Raw genomic sequence first — 18,516 nt, forward strand, 5'->3', positions numbered from 1 at the left:
ATAAGTATCATATTTAATAAATAGCGAAAATATAAATAAAACCTAACCTAACATAACATAACATAACCTAACATAACCTAACCCATTTTGCTGGATTTTTACAACCCTAGATTTTAACAGTGAAAACCCGTCCTATGCTGAAAATAGTTTTAAAAGTCAGTTTAGTTTTTAAAACTTAAAGCATTTTTATGCAATGTAGAGCGATTGTTTTTTCAAATTCTTAAACACGAAAGAATAATAAATACCATTTTAATAAAATAATAAAAATTCGCATTAAAATTTTAATAAATTTGTAGTTTGCCTTATAGATTAATAAAAAATTATCAAAAAACAGCTATTAAAGCATTTTATGTAACGTAGAACGGTATATGTGATAGCTTAGAAATATAGTAACAAATTTTTAAAAACATATTTTTCAACTGCTGATTGATTGGAGCACCCTAAATGTTTTTTTTAACATATTGATATTTTTATTTTTGTTTGTATTATTATTATATTGACGTTTAAGATAAACATGTTAAGTTTTAAAATATTAGAAAGTGTTTAATAATATTTTTAACAACATTTTACTCAATCTATCGAGGGAAAGAAACATATCAAATGCATTAAAACAATTCTTAATTATCAACATATATAAGAAAACTTGAATTGATCTATAACTGCAGTTTCATAGTCAATAATTAATTAAAAAATTAAGAGCTAAGCTCAAGACCGAGACATGTAAAAAACTCCTCAAGTGGTAAAATAGATTTTTACAATCACCCGCTAAAGCTACAAACTGGTTTCAAATTCTAAAATAATGTAGGGATACCATTTTAAGATTATCTTAGCAACTAGTTATAAATATTTCATGACCAATAAAAAAATATAATGAACGAGTTTATTTTTATTCCTGTATTAAGAGCACGATATACAATTAACCAGCGCGATAGACTAGTGGTATAAGTCTCTGACTATTGATCTGAGGGTTCTAGATTTGAATCGCATATAAAACTTTTTTTTAATAATTTATACTGTATGTGGTAGATCTTAATTATTAATTTATATATTAATATAATTACAATCGATCGTCACAGATTATGTTTACTGAGATTTTTGTAATCTCACGGATAAATATCGTAGTTATTCATTTAAATCGAGCTAGGTCGTAAACATTGGGTACTAAAAGTTCTTTAAAATGGTGCTAATTGTTAAAGTGTTAAAAAAACAAAAAGTTAGCCACCATGGAACGTGCGAAAAAAAACATACTGTAGGTCTAGCAAAATTTTCCAAAAATAATTAAAGATGCTACTATGGATACTTATTTTAAATAATTCCACAGAACATAATAATATAGTTATTGACTCACAGTTCTCTACTCTATTTATAAAGAAATGTTACTTTTATGTACTTCAAAAGTCTTGATAATAAAATAAAAAATACGGTACAGTATTAATTGTGCAACCTTTATTTAATTTTGGAACCCTACTAGGCCGAGACGAACGCTTAAGTTAATTAAAAAGCAAGCACAATAAAACGAAATTTACTAAGAAAAGAGCAAAATATATTCATTAAGAGCAGAATGAAAATATTTAAAGAAACTTTTGGTAATATTTTTTAAGTTTTTTTTTATTTAACTTGACTGAGCAGTGTGTTTAAAGTTAATTATTTTCTTGATCACTTTAAAATATTAATTATTATCATATTGGTATTTCTGTAAAATTTTCAATGAAAGATATCATCTTAATAATATGTATACATAAATTTATTTTTAAAACGCTAGATAAATTAACAAAACATTAAAATTAACGGAAACATTTATTAATAGCCAGAACTATATATTTCAGGTAAAACTCAGTTGCGACAGTGAATAAACGGGGATGAATTATGAATTTACACCAGTTGTATTACCTAGGGTGTCCCTCAGGGGTCTCACTTGGGACTCTTATTATTTATTAATGATCTGTCGGAACATTTACAATGTAAGCACTCGCTTTACGCTGATGATTTAAAAATGTATTACCAAATACAAAGTGTATACTTTTGTTCAAATACTTGCTAACAAATAACACGGAACTTGGAATAATAACAAACATACTTATTAAATACAATTTTTAGCTCACATTTTTATTTAAATGTTACAACCAAATAGTTTTAAAACATTGCACTACATCTTCTGAAATTTGTATATGGAACAAGTAAATGCTTAAGATAGGTTAAAGAGTAACCAAATTATATATTAGTCACTTAATCATTATTTTAATGTATATTGTATAGTGTTATCAAACACAGTGTGAATTTTCATAAAATTCTCATACAAATCTCTTTCAAAAGATAAGTTGTATTATACATAGTTTAAATATTAACCATCTGTTAAAACATTTAACTGACGGTTCGACCGAAGAATTGCGCACGTCTGATAAATTATTTTCAAACGTATCGTTATAAATTCATCAGAGGAGGATTATTCTGAAACTAGTGGAGCACAAAGATTTATGTGGCACTAATTGCTAAACAACCTACGCATTTTGTTTTATTTAACTAGAATAAATTAAAACGATAAATTCACCTTGGTACGCAGAAGCTTTCTTTACAATAACGATAATGGGTATTATTTTAATATCAGTATTTATTATGATCACTGCATTTTAGGCAGCGTGATTTAGATAAGTATATTTTAAAGAATCTCAAATAATTAGTATAATATGCAAAGTGCAAATACTGAACGAGTGGTTGCTAATTTGAATATTTTAATAACTTAAATATAGTTGAAGTAAAATTTACAGGAACTAAACGTATATAAAACAAAAATATATAAAATACTTCCACAATAGAGTAAGATAATCGTAGTATTGAATGAAAATTGATTTACTCATTTTAAAAGTATGCTTGAACAATTTGTATTGATGGAAATGATAAACGAATATTTACAATAATATTTTAGTTTTATTTTATTATTTTGAATAAGTATATTATTATTCTTCACCTAAAATAAATATAAAAATTATGGTATGTATTTAATACTAGCTATATAAATATTTTATATAGGTGTCGGTTTATTTTATAATAATATCTATCAAATAATTATCAAAAATAATAAAAAAAACATTTTCGATTTCATCAAGAAGCTTGACAAAAGAGTTTTATTTTATCCACTTTATTCTTGAGACCTTGCTCCTTTCACTACCATTTATTTTAAATAAAACAAAATTTTCTAAATTAAAAAAATAAATAAAAAGCGACAATGTAAAAATGGGGCTATTGAAATACTTTGCATCAAAGTCTCCAACATATTATGCTGAAGAAATTAAATAATATTAGTGATATAAAAAAAGCAAACAATATTAAAAATTTTATTAAAAATGACATTATTTATTTACCAATTCAAAGCTATCATTACCGACAAGTTTTACCTATACACATGTAGTGCTTTTTAAATTTCTGAATTTTCCTCTGCTCGTTCGTGCGCAATGTTTAAAATTCGCTAGACGCATTAGGCTTTGCCCGTATCAAGATGAAATTTAAATCATCCGAAAGGATTTTACAGCCTTCTGCGAAAATAATTCATCATGCGAAATGTTAAAGTGTCAAAACGTGCGTGCCTTCAAACCCCTTCTCGTTTCGATCGATCTTTTTGCTAAGGTCGTAGCTCATAAAATGCCTACTACTCGGAGATGTATTGTTATAAAAATATTTCGTGGCATGCTTTTAAATCTCGGTATTCAATATATAGATATTTTTTTTATTATTTAAGATTGTAAGATAGGTTTATTTTGCGAAGCTAATTAAAATATAAAAATAAATATAATAGCATAAGGATTACCCGATTCCACATATTACACTTGTACACATAGGTACACTAATTAAACGGCAGCGACTTTTAAGTGAGTCACCTTATATTTCTTTTCACATTTCAGTATCTCTTTCTAAAAATGATTAATAAATACTTTATTTACTAATAAATGGAGCTAGTACGATAACCTTTATTAATTAAAAAAAAATAAACAACCAACGATGCACCGGTGAGTCGCTGGCATTTAAGAGGTCAAAGAATTATTAGTAGAACTTTGCTCACTGGTCACTGGTCAAGTATAAAATATTAAAGAAAAAACATAGTTAAGGAATTTAGGCTTTACACGATTTTTTTCTTGACAGCTTTCTGGCAGCGAATAAACATCTGTTCGTCTCTAGTATAGTTTTAAATTAAATTATCTTGATTAGTTTTAAATTAAAAACCTCTTTTAATATTTAACTCAAACATGAAGGATAATTTTTTTAAGGTCAATAAGCATAGAACTGGTCTTAATACACTGCACTGTGGTACTCCTGGTTCAATTGAATAAATGAACGATTTTTCGTCTTTATATTTAAAAAAAAAATACATATCGCTTAGATTTAAAGTTGTGATTTTATATGCAAATATTATTTTTTTGAGTTTTGGAATAGTGTAGTTCGTAACGTTTCAGACTAGTAACTCAGAGGTTGCTGGTTCGAGCTCTGGCAACGGCACTCAAATGTTTATTTATATAAAAATGCACTATTATTACAAAAACAGACCCCAGCTGCTGTGACATCTATTAATTATTAAATGTATAGCACATATTAATTTATAATTAATAATAAAGACGTCACTGATTTTCAGACTTTTAATCTAGTGGTTAATATTTACGTGTAAGTATTAATTATGTCTGATTGCGCTACTCAGTTGGTACATATTTGCCCGTTGTAACGCATTGGGCTTACTTCTGTCAGGTTACAATGGAGAATTAATAAAAATAAATATGTCATATGCCACACTTTGTCAAAGCTAATATACAGAAAGATTTAAGTAAGATTTTATTATTCTCGTTTGCCATTCAGTGTATTTGGTAAAGAGTGCCATGATCTTGCAAAATACAAATTAATAGCTTAAGATTATTGGATTTATAGTATGTAGCAGTAGCTTTCCAAATATTTTTGCTGAAATAAGCAAAATATTAATTGTCCTGTAAGATTTTAATTATTCTGGGTTTTTTCTGGATTTTTAATAAAGCTGCATTTTGATTATTCAAACAAAAATATTAAATTCAATGAAAATAAATAAGCAACTTTGACAAAAAGCTCGATAACAATATAAAATAATATTTACTATCATAATGGCGTAATAATTAAAGATTTAAGCACTAGAAAAACTACTGTATCGTATGTTCAGAATTCGTGATAAATAATGCCTCTATTCTGATATTTGCAATGATGATTTCCAAAGTTTTACTTCAAGGCGTGAATATACTTCGTTGGTTGAATAATCAAACGATGCAAATGACCCACCAACATCTACATCTGTGATTCGACAGGGTTGTCTTTAATTAGGAGTATGAAAAATGTGACAATTTGTTACTTCGTCAGATGATTACACGATTCTAGACGAGACGATTAACATATTTAAGACTAGAGAATTAAAAAAGATTCAGATGGCAACGACAACAGACGCCAACCAAGGCGAGAGAGACTCAGATTTCTTACAGTATATAAAATATAACTTGCCACTATTTTTTATAATGAATTGTACCTAATAAAAATAATTAAATACCAGATTTTCTAGCATATATTTTGGTTGCAAAATCACGCTTTTTTGGTCTTTGGCGCGAAAAAAAGTTTTGGAAAAAAAAAACTAGCGATGACGATCAACTGGATATTTATTGTTGGTATAACACGGTTCAAATGACCATTTTGTAAAAAAGTATCAAGCCAAAACAGGTAGCAAAACTTACAAAAACAATTACTTTTTTACTTAAATATTTAGTTAAAATACACCTGCAGGCGTTAAAACAATTTTTAATTTTATTAAATATAAAAAGAGATTCTTTTAGAATTTAAATCACATACTTTTTGTACTTATTTCGAAATAAGTACGGGGAAGCCAGACAAAAGAGTGGTTTATTTTCTTCGACCGACTAGATTTCGATCCTGAGCTGATTGTCATTGGAGCTTACACTATATCAACACAGACAATCTAAAACTTTATACCAACACCACCAACTCTAAAGAAATGCAGTTTTTTACTTTTATCGGCATTTTATCTAGTCCACCAACTCGATTCATAGGAAGTTAAGATTCTTCACGATACACACAACTTTTATATTCTTGTAAGATAAATTTAAATAAATATAAAAAATAAAAAATCATTCATTGTTAACGGATATTTTTAATTTTTTTTTTTTAATTCAATTTTTATAATTGCATATAGTCCAAGTAGTTTTGATACTTATTCGCTATTTATAGGGTTGTTTAGCCTTGGTGTTCCAATATAAACTGAATCGTAGGGTAAAAGACTATTCAAGGTGGCAAAAACAATTGCATTATTTTAATGGCTTGTTCGGCACCGAGTTGTTAGCAACGTAGCAGCGAGTCTTAACAGCGCGAAATGTTTCCAATTAGAAGTGCTTATTCGCAAATATACCATCCAAATAGTTACCCGGCTCTCGCTTGGGCTAACACCAAGGTGTGATGTAATCCTTTACACATACGTATGAAAGTCGGTGGATATGTAAGATAATGGGTTCTCACCTCCATCACATTATCGCTCTCCGTCATGTGACGTCATGGTGCCATTGGAAGTTTCGACTTCTGGAACAAAATACAAATATTATTTAATATAATAATGTAGAATTTGGTAAAAAAGGTGAGTTTCTAAAAAACAGCAATGTAAGCATTATATAAATATATTATTACACATAAAAAAATGCTTATCTTATTTTACAATAATAATTGAAATAAGATAAAAATTGGATATAGATTAAAATATTTTTTGATATGCATTAAATTGCAAAACTATTTCGTAGTTTTCTCAATAGACTGTTTTATAAATAATAATAATTGGTTTAAAGTAAATTAATGTATTAAATAGTTCTATAGAATGTAAACATTAACTTTCCAAAACATTATTCAATATATATTATGAACATTTTATTAAAAAACATCTACAAATAACATATATATTTAGAATATTGGTTATGAAATTATTGAAGCATTTAGCATGGTAATCGTTTGTGCAAATATATTAATATATTATATTTGTGTTTAATTTTGCAAGCAATCCGTCCGATGTGGCGGTTTGTTGGACAAACTTTTGCGATTTATCCGAAAGCTTTCCGACCGCAAAATTTCGTATATTATATACAACATCTATATAAGTCTTATACACATAAAATACGAATGCGTGAAAGGGTGTTTATGTACACACACATACATCCATACAAAGGGTGTAGCAAAAGAGCAATATGTGATATATCATCGACAAATACATATAAAATATATATCCAACGGGAAAAAACCGAGAAAGCCAAGATGGAAAGAGGCTCTGGTAAAATTTGCGTAGGTTATATATCACTGAAAAATATAAGCGTTGAAACAATTTGTGGAGCTGAGCCAAAGCGATATTTACTCTTTTTTATTTCACTTTGTAAAAGTCGACGAAACTTCGTTTAGAAATGCGTTTTGCACTGAACGTAAAATTGTACGTAGAGCTTTGAGCTTTCATGCCAAGACAATAAATCGAAACCGAGCTTTCGGTATAACGCAACAATAAAAATATTATACGAAATTGCATACATGAATATCGCTGCTCGATATGTTACGCAATAATGATATTAACTTCCTTTAAGAAGTACATGTGTGCTATTTCAAAAGTTTCATCTCAAGAATTATATTATGTGATATAATAAGCTTATTAAATATTTTTAATTTATCTTATTAGATTGCACTTGCCTTATGAAATAATAATATTAATAGTAATCTGAACACAAAATTTGATGTCTAATTTTAAATTAATATAAAATTATTTGCTACATAATACATAGATGTCTATGAATATAATAATTATATATATTAAAAAAAATATAGTATTACACAATAATTGTATTAAAAATTTACTCAGAAATTAAATTACTGTCTGTAGTAAAATTGTGACTTTTTATTTTAATAGTAATTTTATAAAATTATTCTTAAAAACCTTAATAAATATTTGAAATTTAGCAAATTAAATTCAAAAAAGTAAATAAACTTTGCCACCACCTCTCAAAAATTAACAGTGCAGAAACTTTAAACAGCTTATACTTGTACTTCTAGCTTAAATTTAACAAACTCCTTTCGGAACTTCGCTTTGAGAAGCTTGCCGCAATAACGACCTTTAGAATAATATTTTTTAGTAATAGCGCGCCTACTACAAAAAATAAAATCTTTAAATATAAACAATTAATCAGACATATTTCAACTTATGCTTGCTCGGTATGGAGTAACACTACCAATACTATTTTTATTAAATTGCAAGTCATCAAAAATAAAACCGTAAAAAATAAATAATACTACTTTTTAAATTTCATATTAGCCTTGAAAAATCAACAATAAAAAAAAATATTTATATTAGAAAATACAGTCAAATCTCATGTATTAGAGACTACGATATAAACAATTTTAAATTTAAATGAAAGCACAAAATGCCACAAAGACTAAGGAATACATTTTATTGATTCTAAATTTCTAGATTAATATACTTAAATTGTTAAAGATTTTTTTGTTTTTTTACTTTAAACTGTAACCAAAAACGTTTTACTTTATATTTTTTTATTATTGTAGCTTATAACAAAATGTGAACATAAAAATGGTTATAAATTCTAAAAAAAAATGTGTATTTAAAAAAATAATACTTATATTAAAAAAAAACTATTTATGAAATTTTGTTAGCCTGAAATCTTAAATTTGCTTTTTATTAAATATTAATATGGTTGCTATTAAACGTATATTGTAATTAAAATTTTAATGATTAAACAAAATAGGCTAATAAACAATTTAATAGTCTCTAGATTGTTTCACGATTTAATTTGCTAAAACAGCGATAAACCTGATTGTATAAAAATGAAGTGGTAATAAAATATTGTAAAGTGATGAGCTTTCTCGGAACATAAAAGCTTAATTCGTACTCTTCAGAATTTCTTTTTACATCTGCTATTTTTGTCAAGATTTCCTATACGTATGTTTGTGTGCTTTTAATTATCTTCATCGATTTGGGCGACCCTTGCGTTTTTCGAACAGAAAAGTCCCAATAAACCAGATTAGCAAACTTTCTAATGAAAAAGGACCATTTTTATTGGTTTCGCCGCGGGACAAAACAAACTTTTCAAAGGTTCCGTAGAGTGAAAATGGCTGGCGGGCCAAAAAAAATAAAAATATGGATTGATGGGTTGGAATGTTTATTTAAAATAATAATAAAAGCAAAAAAAATCGAGCGTCACAAATATAACAAGTACTTAAATTTTTTTGACTTGTACTTTTGCATTAAAATTTAATCATGTTGAAAAATAAATGTATAGTATAATTATTAGGCATTTCTTAATTAAATAAGGACTATTCTAAGGTTCTTAAACGAATATTTGATTATTCGTATTATTTTACCAATTTTTAACTACTATATTAATATGGAAATTATTATTAAAATTTTTTAAATTCGAAAAAAATAGTATGAAATAATTTGTATACTTGAGCAACTCAGGTAGTCATTTTTGCTCGCAATATAAGTGACTATTTCCGCTCCTTTAATAAATGATCCTTTATGGGCCTTTATTTTGCTTCGAAATGCGAGACAATAAGATGCTTTTTCTCAATGAAAAAAATCTTTTACACCTTTAAAAAGCAATTGTAAATAAAATGTTTGTCAGGCGTCTCTATTATGAATAAAATTCGCAGAATTCGTTTTAAAAAAAAAAACATTATTTTTATTGTTTGTTTTTAATCAATGCAATAATTAGATTGCAGTTAATTTATTTTTAGTTATTTAATTTATATGCAAGTCCGCACAAAATAAACTATGATATGGATCTGATTTTATTGTTTTATCTAACAAATTAATTCTAGACATTATAAGCTATTGTATATACAATAAAATAAATAAAAGTGTTTGTTTTAAACGTTTCATTAATTTTTATAAATAAATTGAACCTTAGCTGATCCTAATCCTATTGATTCGAAAAACCTCCTTGATCAAAGAGTATGGTGAAGATTGAATTAGATATTTTTTTCACACCCTCGCTGATCTATAATTCGCGCAACATTGTGTTATGTATATTTTTTTAAAATAAAATATTTTAAATAACAAATATTCATTTTAACATTAATTTTTTTTTTTTAAGCAATAAGGTCATTTTTTGCATTAATATAGGTGAAAACCAAGAAAAAAAAATACTAATTAATTCGAATAATCAAATACTTTATCTATATTGCATTCAACATTCGATCAGTTAAAAACTACGAATAATTAAGAAGTATCCCCAAAGTGTCACGATGGTTAGAAAACAATACATGGTATTATTTTATTAAACAAAATATATAATACCAGTAAGATACAAAATAATAGAAATATTTTTTTTCATTTAGTTCCTAAAAATGTTAACTGATTTAGAATTTAAAATCATTGTAATACATAAATTATTAATTAGAGGTGATTTTGAGTATCAAAATACAAAGATTAAACTTGTCTTTTGATGGGCGAATCCTTATTAAATGAAAAGCGTCTTTAGTTTGACTCTCTCTGTGAAATCGGTCGGAAAACCCGTTTGGAAAACTTGTGTCCAGAAATTGAATATTGACGGAATTGAATTGTAAAGTTTCCGTGCGCGTTGCTAATGCAACTCGCCTCTGATATACTCGTAGTTATAGTTTATGCTTGTACCTAGGTATACCTATAAATGGATCTAAATTTGAATTTAATATTTCGACCAAATACGTAATAAATCCGCTGACGATGCTGGCGACAAAGGTAAATTCTGTTGTGCACTGCAGCAAGCAATAAATTCGAATTGAGTTCTGCTTGTGTGTGGTGCACCGTGTGCTCCTGATTTCTTCTCCTATATAATACATATATCTTACATTTTAAATTAAATTTAAATATTGTGAAACTGAGAACAAAGCAAATGGTTTGATAGAAAAGTTATTCATTACTTTTTATTAATTAGATAAGATAAATTAAGTAAAGATATTATTCATTAATAAATCTTTTGTGTACTTCCCAAATATTAAATTCTTCTGATAAAAAAACTTGATAAGAATCCAACAATTCCAATTAGTAAACGTACCAGCTATGTGTAGCACACACGTATGGATCTGCCCGTCTACAATCATTTAAAGAAATTTACAAAAAAATATCCTTATTAGTTTTAAATAATCTATGAGTAATTAAATAATAAACGAACAATTCGGCTTACATAATTATAGTAGTAGCTAAACTTTTTTACACAGCTTTTCCAATTGAACAGTGCAGGAACGTAGAATAGAAATTTTCTGTTGAATATCTGAGCTTTAAGCTGAAATTTAATAAGCTCATTTTATAACTTCGCTCTAGATGACTTGCTACTACTGCGCCCCTCAGACCGTAATTTATTAGAAAGAGCACGTTTATTATAAAAATTAAATCTATTTATTTAAGAAATTAATTAGACTCGTTTTAAAATATGAATAACATTAGTAATACTATTTTCATAAATTGCAAGTCAGTTACAAAAATAAGATATAATTATCCTTCTTATACTTAATTTAAAATACTTCATTTTGTTCTTTTAATATTAACAATTACAGAACATTGATATTTTTATACCAAAAAACAAAAACAGAAAAATATTTCGCGTAATCACCCTAATGCAATAATCTTATGTTTCGAAGACTACAATAAAAATAACTTTAAATTTAAATAAAAACACAAAGTTCCAAAGCATATTAAAAAGCTTTAGGGAGTTAAAAACATATTTTAATGCTTTTAGAACTTTTGCTAAATATACCCATAATTACATTTAATCTATTGCAATTTCTTTGCTCATTCAGATCCTTGAAAGATTTTTTTTGAATTTTTTTCTCTTTGTACTGTAACCACTAATGTTTTATTTATATATATTTATTATACAATTTTAGATTTTATTACACTTTATTACATTAAAATGGCTATAAACTATAAACATGCATTGTTGAAAATAAAATAAAAAAATATTATCGTATTTAAATAAACGTTTAATAAAAAAAAATATGCAAGTCTTATCTACTTTTATTAGCCCATTTTGAGATTTAATGCGTTTTGTTGCACAAAATCATCAGCATTGAAAAAAAATTGTTGATATATATTATTTTTTTTAAATATGATTTAAACTTGATTAAAATTACAATAAAAACAGACAAAGGGTTTTGTGACATGTATTAGATAAAATAGACGTGTCATTATATTATCTCTGTTATCACAGTAATATTTTACTTTGTGTGAATATTTTGAATGCTCAAGACCTACTTTTTTATCAACTACAAAATGTCTGCGTCTGTAGCTTTACATATTTAACGTATCATACATATACCGCAAATTTTAATTTATTTTATGACGAATATACAAACTTTTTGTTAAAGTTGCCTCAGAGTAAACTATAATACTCATAACGCTAGTTAAACTAATTTTATTAGATTGGCATTTAGATTTACTTGTTCTTATTCTCATAATTCAGCGATTTATGTACTATTTTACTTTCTCAATAGCATTGCATAACTTAGACTGACTTTAGTTCAATAATATGTATAATATAAACTAATAAATAATATGATTTATGTGAATTTTAATTTATAAACATGTAAATAAAATCAATATCTTGCGCCTATTTGTGGGGTATATATTTATTTATGCAGTTTAAACATAGTCAAACTATATTTTTCCCTTAAAACATATTATATACATATGTATATATTAAAACAACTAGCATTTTCATCCTGCTATGATCTGCTTCATATGCATAAATGCACATTGCAGAGCGCATTTCTGTCATATTCCATTCATAATTTCAAGGCCCTCGAGATACATTCGCATTCACTTCACACAGCTGCCTCTAGATAAAACAATTTATCATCTAAAAACACAGTCTTGAATGTTGAACCACATATACATAGACGTACTCCAAACAAAGTGGAAAAATAAATCTAATCTTAAAATAAAAAAAATACCCAAAGATATTGCACAATTCTGTACATTCCCAATAGAGTTATGAACTGCGTAGCTCTTAATTTATGATAATGTGCAATATTGTTTTATTTCAAAATTACTTCAAAATTATTTTTAAACATATTTTTTTTTCTGCATATAAAAACAACAATTTTTTAATATTATAAAATACCATTGATGAAAATATGATAATATGAAAGGGAACAGTGCATCTATCTGCTCTAGAGGAATTTTGGTTTTTAAGAGCTGCTCTAGAGGAATTTTGGTTTTTAAGTGTTGGTAAAATCTTGTTTCAAAACGCTAAATTTTAACAAAATATTTGCTAAAAATAGGTATCTTTATCTTTCACACGTGTTGAAAAGATGCTTGTTTTTATTCGACTGTAAAACACTAATTTGTATGATTAGTAGATAATACTTATCATATAGATTCTTATCGTTTTTAGATAATAATTATTACTATCAATTCCCTAATAAATTTGATTATTAAATATGTATATATATTTTTTACTAACACACAAAAATGTTTAATAAATACCAATTTTATAAAATTATGTTTTTGAGTTATAAAAGGTACACTTTTTTAAACCATGTTAAGTTGAATTACTTTATTTTGTTCTCGCTTAAGAATACGGTCATAAATATAGTATTAAAAGTTGGTTTCTTCTCTGGCAAAAAGTTATCTATTTGTTGATTTTAATATTAAAAATATCTTGACAGATGACAATTAAAAATGTCAGGACTAATTTAATGTTAAAGCTGTATCTTATTTTCACCTATATACATATTAATTAATGAGGTATATATCCATCTGTTAAATTACTGAAGTATTTTAACAGATGGAGATATACCTCAAATTACTGAGGTATATATCCAACTGTTATAGTATCATTATTTTTTGCCCTTAGGATTCTTAGCCTATTACTATGTTACTAATTGATGCTTAAAGTATATATTTATGTAGTGACTTATCAACATCCTGTATAACACACAACACCACGCGTGTGTCCGATTTCAAATGCCATGTTGATGCCATGCCAAAATGGCGTTGGAACAAAGTGTCAAATTAGTTTCATTCGCTAAACATACGTGGACTAAGTGATTTTAAGCTATGTCCAGTTTTAATTCGTTGAGTAAAAAATATTTGACCTGCAATGTAGAGCTTAGCTTCCGGGAAGAGTCACGAGTGTTCATACCTGGGGTCTGATTAACCAAAGAGACATTGCACCATTATCGACATTGGGTCTTTGAGAAGGTTTAATGTGGCGTAAATTACTACACACCAATTTGAAGGTTCGTCTTTCACGTAATGTAGCATACTCGAATGGTAGACAGTTGTTATATAATTAGCAATCTCATAGGCAAAGGAGTCGTTTAAATATTTAAAGCAAACGGTGCTTCTCAACTTGCTTGTAGTTATTTAATGAACATTTTTTATTGTAAGGTAAATGAGCAATTATTGATTTTCTGTAACAATTATTGGATTTCAGTTTTTACTGATATTTTAAGCATTTAACAAAGTGTTAAAACTGTTATTACTTAACAAAAACAGCCTCATTAATAAATTGCGTATCAATTGTTATTGATATATTAAATGATCTGTTTCGTAACAACATCCTACAGAAGACCTAAAGTCTCAATAAAAGCACTATAAAGTCAAATAAAAAGCACGTAAAGTTAAATCAAATTTACTACTGAGGGTCTATTTTATTAAATATTAACAATAAATTTTACCCAGACATTTTAAGAAATATGTTATAGAAGTAATACCTTGCAGTTTTATAACTTCATTTGCGCGAGAAAATCCAAATAAAATGATCGGGATTGTGGACAATTTCGGCACTACTGTATTTACTAAATATGCCTATGTGACTATTTTGTTTCTGCATATAAATAGGACATTTGAAAAAAAAAGGTTTGAGACCATAGACGTAATATAGGCAAAATCGCTATATGTGCTAAAAACTATAATATACTAAATAGTGCATTTCAGATTAGAAAAATTATTTTGATAGGAACAATATAAATATATTTTTATAAAACTGCCTCTAGTTTTTAATTAAACTTTGTATTACTTAAATTATTGAAATAATATTATGTGATAAGTTTGTGTATTTTTTTACTAAATAATAATCTTTATTGTCACGTAACTTATCATCGCTGCTCTGAGGGCTGAATTTCCCTCGTTTCTGGTAGACGCCAGCGGCGTAGATGTAGATAAGGGATCGTGTGTAACTTGAATGGGCCCATTTTGAATTATATAAGGCCATTTGGCATTGTTTGCGAACGTCGTTAACAATACACGCAAATAAATTTTGCGCAGCCACGCCAAAAATCGGCACAAAGGACCAAAGGATTAACTAAAAGAGGGGCGGAGGGCAAGACACGCCACGCCACTAGAGGGCCTAAAAACGCACAATTTAATTATTATTTTTGCAGCTGATGTTTGAGAAGCGACGTAAGCTTTGAATATTTGAACAGTTTGGCCTCGGGAATAGCTAATTGTATGACAACTGTCGGCTTTTCGAGTAGCGATGGTATGGTAACATTCGTAGTAGAATAACAAACTTTAATAAGATAAATGGATAAGAAGCCACATTAAACACAATTGATATTAAAGACACAATACAACTGATAATAAAAAATAATCTCATTCAATTGTCTATTAATCATAATAACAAAAAACCTAAGCTATCTTATTGTATATATTTACTAGATAGCTAGCGAATGTCCGAATACCCTCAACTTTTTTGGTTTAAATATTTTTTTGTTTCGTTTTGATTTTTAAAAATATATTTTTAAATTTAATGATTCAAATTATACATTAATATTTAAGATTTGCGCCCATTTCTGTTTAATTAAATAAACAGTAAAATATGTTATAATCACAGAGTTTTTCTTACAAAGTGACAATTGAAGATGATTCAAAGTGATGTAGCATTAGAATTATAGACAATATAATTAGAATTATAAATTATGAGTGTGTTAGTAAGTGTTTGGTTATATGAATCACGGTTATTTTATAAAAACTACCATTGACCTTCCAGGATCTAATATTAAAAGACAAACAGCGGTGATTTAGCAATTAAAGGTATATATACTAAAGTTAATTAAACATATTACAATGCTAGTAATAATGAAAAATCTCGTATTAGTGTAAACAAAAAGTTACTTTTTACCCAATATATAGTATCGTTTACAGTCAATTTTTAGAATCAATGAGAGATCTAATAACGTTTACGTATGACAAACAAATAATGTATGACATATTGCGACTATTTTGAAGAAGATGAAGATATGTCAATCTACGTGTTTAATCCTCTACGGTAACTTCCGTTAATTTTGTTCTTCGGTTGTCGTTCAAATTTAATTTATGGATTATATTAGTAATAATAATGTGTTCAATGTTTACTCTTATTGTTTTTTAATTACTTTTCAGAAGCAATGATGAAACAATTTGATGACCTATATGGCTACAACGTATAATATATATATATATATATATATATATATATATATATATATATATATATATATATATATATATATATATATATATATATATATATATATATATATATATATATATATATATATATATATATATATATATATATATATATATATATATATATATATATATATATATATATATATATAAACAAAGAGTGAATCTTCTCATGTTGAAGTCACTGTCAGCAAGTATTATCTTTTTATAAAGAACATACTACATAAGTTTGATGTAACTGAATATCTTGAATTTGGCTATTCCGAAAGAGGAATGATGGCACAAAACAAAAATTGTACATATTTTGCCACATCAGAATTAAAAATAACCTACTTTTAGATATTTTTGCTATTGATTATTCCAGATATGCAATTACATATTTATAATCATTGTAGAATGTCGTTTATTAGATAACATTCAAGAAACTAAGCTGTCCGTTGGCTGATAAATATAGCACTCTCACTGCGACAGCGCTGATTTGATCGACATTAACTTTCAATCCACATACATACTAAGGATATATTACAAGTTCACGTTCAAAACATACTTGGTTTATTTGAAATTCTTAAAATTTAACGTAAAAGTGCATTAAATCAAAAGCAATGATAATGTATATGTTATATAAAAGATAAAACTCACTTTTCGGCCTTTGAGCCCGGCGACGATAATTCAAAATTTGAAGATTTCATTACGAATATTGTTTTATATTTGTATATCTAATTTAATTAATGCATTCTTTTTATCCTAAACACATTATGTATATATTTAATTCTCATAGTTATAACACACCTAGTTCATTTTCAGTTCGATTATTTACAAAAAGAAAAACTCACTTTTCAGCCGCAGAGCATGTCGCCGGGAATGATTTCATTACGAAGATTGTTTTATGATTGTTTATCTAGTTTAATTAGTGTATTCTTCTAATACTGAACACATTATGTATAAATTTAATTTTCATAGTTATAACACACCTAGTTAATTTGCAATCCGATTATTTATATTCAGTAAAATGACGAATTAATGAAAATAATTGTCGCGTAGCAAAATTTTTTTATTAAATAATAATAATTTAAAACTGTTGTCACGGTACGGTCGGCCATCTTGTTTTATATTCGAATGCTTATTTTTGATTGGTCGAAACAACAGAACGCATTACCGGCGGTTCGAAAATCAATCGGAGCAAATTCAAATTTTATTTTTATTTTTATTAATTATTATAATTAAATATATTTCCTTTGTTTACGTGTATTATACACCGTTCATACAAAGCGATACGATTTTCAAAATAGATAATTGATCGGAGAATGTTTCATTTTAAGCGGAAGCGAAAGTGACAGCCATGGCTTAGAACAATTATATTTAAAAAGAAGAAGATTAAATTAATATTATTAATTTTTACACCTCATTTTTATTTTAATATAATTTTTATATTTGAATTAAATAAAGTTTATATTTTATATTGTATTTTAATTTTAATTTTTATTAAAAGTTATTTACATTTTTAGAGAACGATATTACTTATTGCTAATATAAATAGAAAGCAATATTTAATTTTCTCTGGTACAAATGCAATATAGGTACATACTATGTATTATATATTCAACGTAAACACTCGTCAAACACTAACATATCTATGCATTGCTAAAGCCTAATCTATTATATATACATTCTATTATAGTTTTGAGTGTATATGCTCGTGTATCGAGCAATTACACGAATGGCATAAATTAAATTCGACCCTAATAGGTTTTTGCGCGGTAGTACACGTGTACTAGTGGTTGTCTTCGCACGTGGCGCCACCTTGTCTTGACAAACCACAGCCGGTATAAAGTGCTTTGGAACAGTATCATTGCGGTCAATATGGATTCAATTAAGTTTACTTGTGGCTTATGCATGAATGTATTGAGTCTAATAATTCTCATTTCATACTGCTACTTCTAATAATACTTTGCCACTAAAAGGACTAATATATTCTGAGCTCGATCGCTTACTTGATCAACTTAGACTATACCGCATTCGACACCGCCGCCCGG

At 27.0% G+C, this 18,516-nt stretch overlaps 2 protein-coding genes across 3 annotated transcripts in view; one reads left to right on the plus strand and one right to left on the minus strand.

Annotated features, from left to right (window-relative positions):
* Sol1 (CUB domain-containing protein Sol1) overlaps positions 1-6,546 on the minus strand; it is a 387,647-nt gene extending 381,101 nt beyond the window's left edge. The window contains exon 1 of the mRNA XM_088205243.1: positions 6,526-6,546. Coding sequence (XP_088061369.1) covers positions 6,526-6,531 — 6 coding nt within the window. The 5' untranslated portion in view covers positions 6,532-6,546. The remainder of the gene's footprint in view (positions 1-6,525) is intronic.
* LOC148239497 (baculoviral IAP repeat-containing protein 7-B-like) overlaps positions 1-18,516 on the plus strand; it is a 50,146-nt gene that overhangs the window by 18,251 nt on the left and 13,379 nt on the right. The gene's annotated exons all lie outside the window — the stretch shown is intronic.

This window comes from Plectrocnemia conspersa, unplaced genomic scaffold (genome assembly GCF_051122295.1).
Source record: "Plectrocnemia conspersa isolate PC_06_02 unplaced genomic scaffold, ASM5112229v1 ptg000001l, whole genome shotgun sequence".
In the NCBI taxonomy this organism is placed as follows: Eukaryota; Metazoa; Arthropoda; class Insecta; order Trichoptera; family Polycentropodidae; genus Plectrocnemia; species Plectrocnemia conspersa.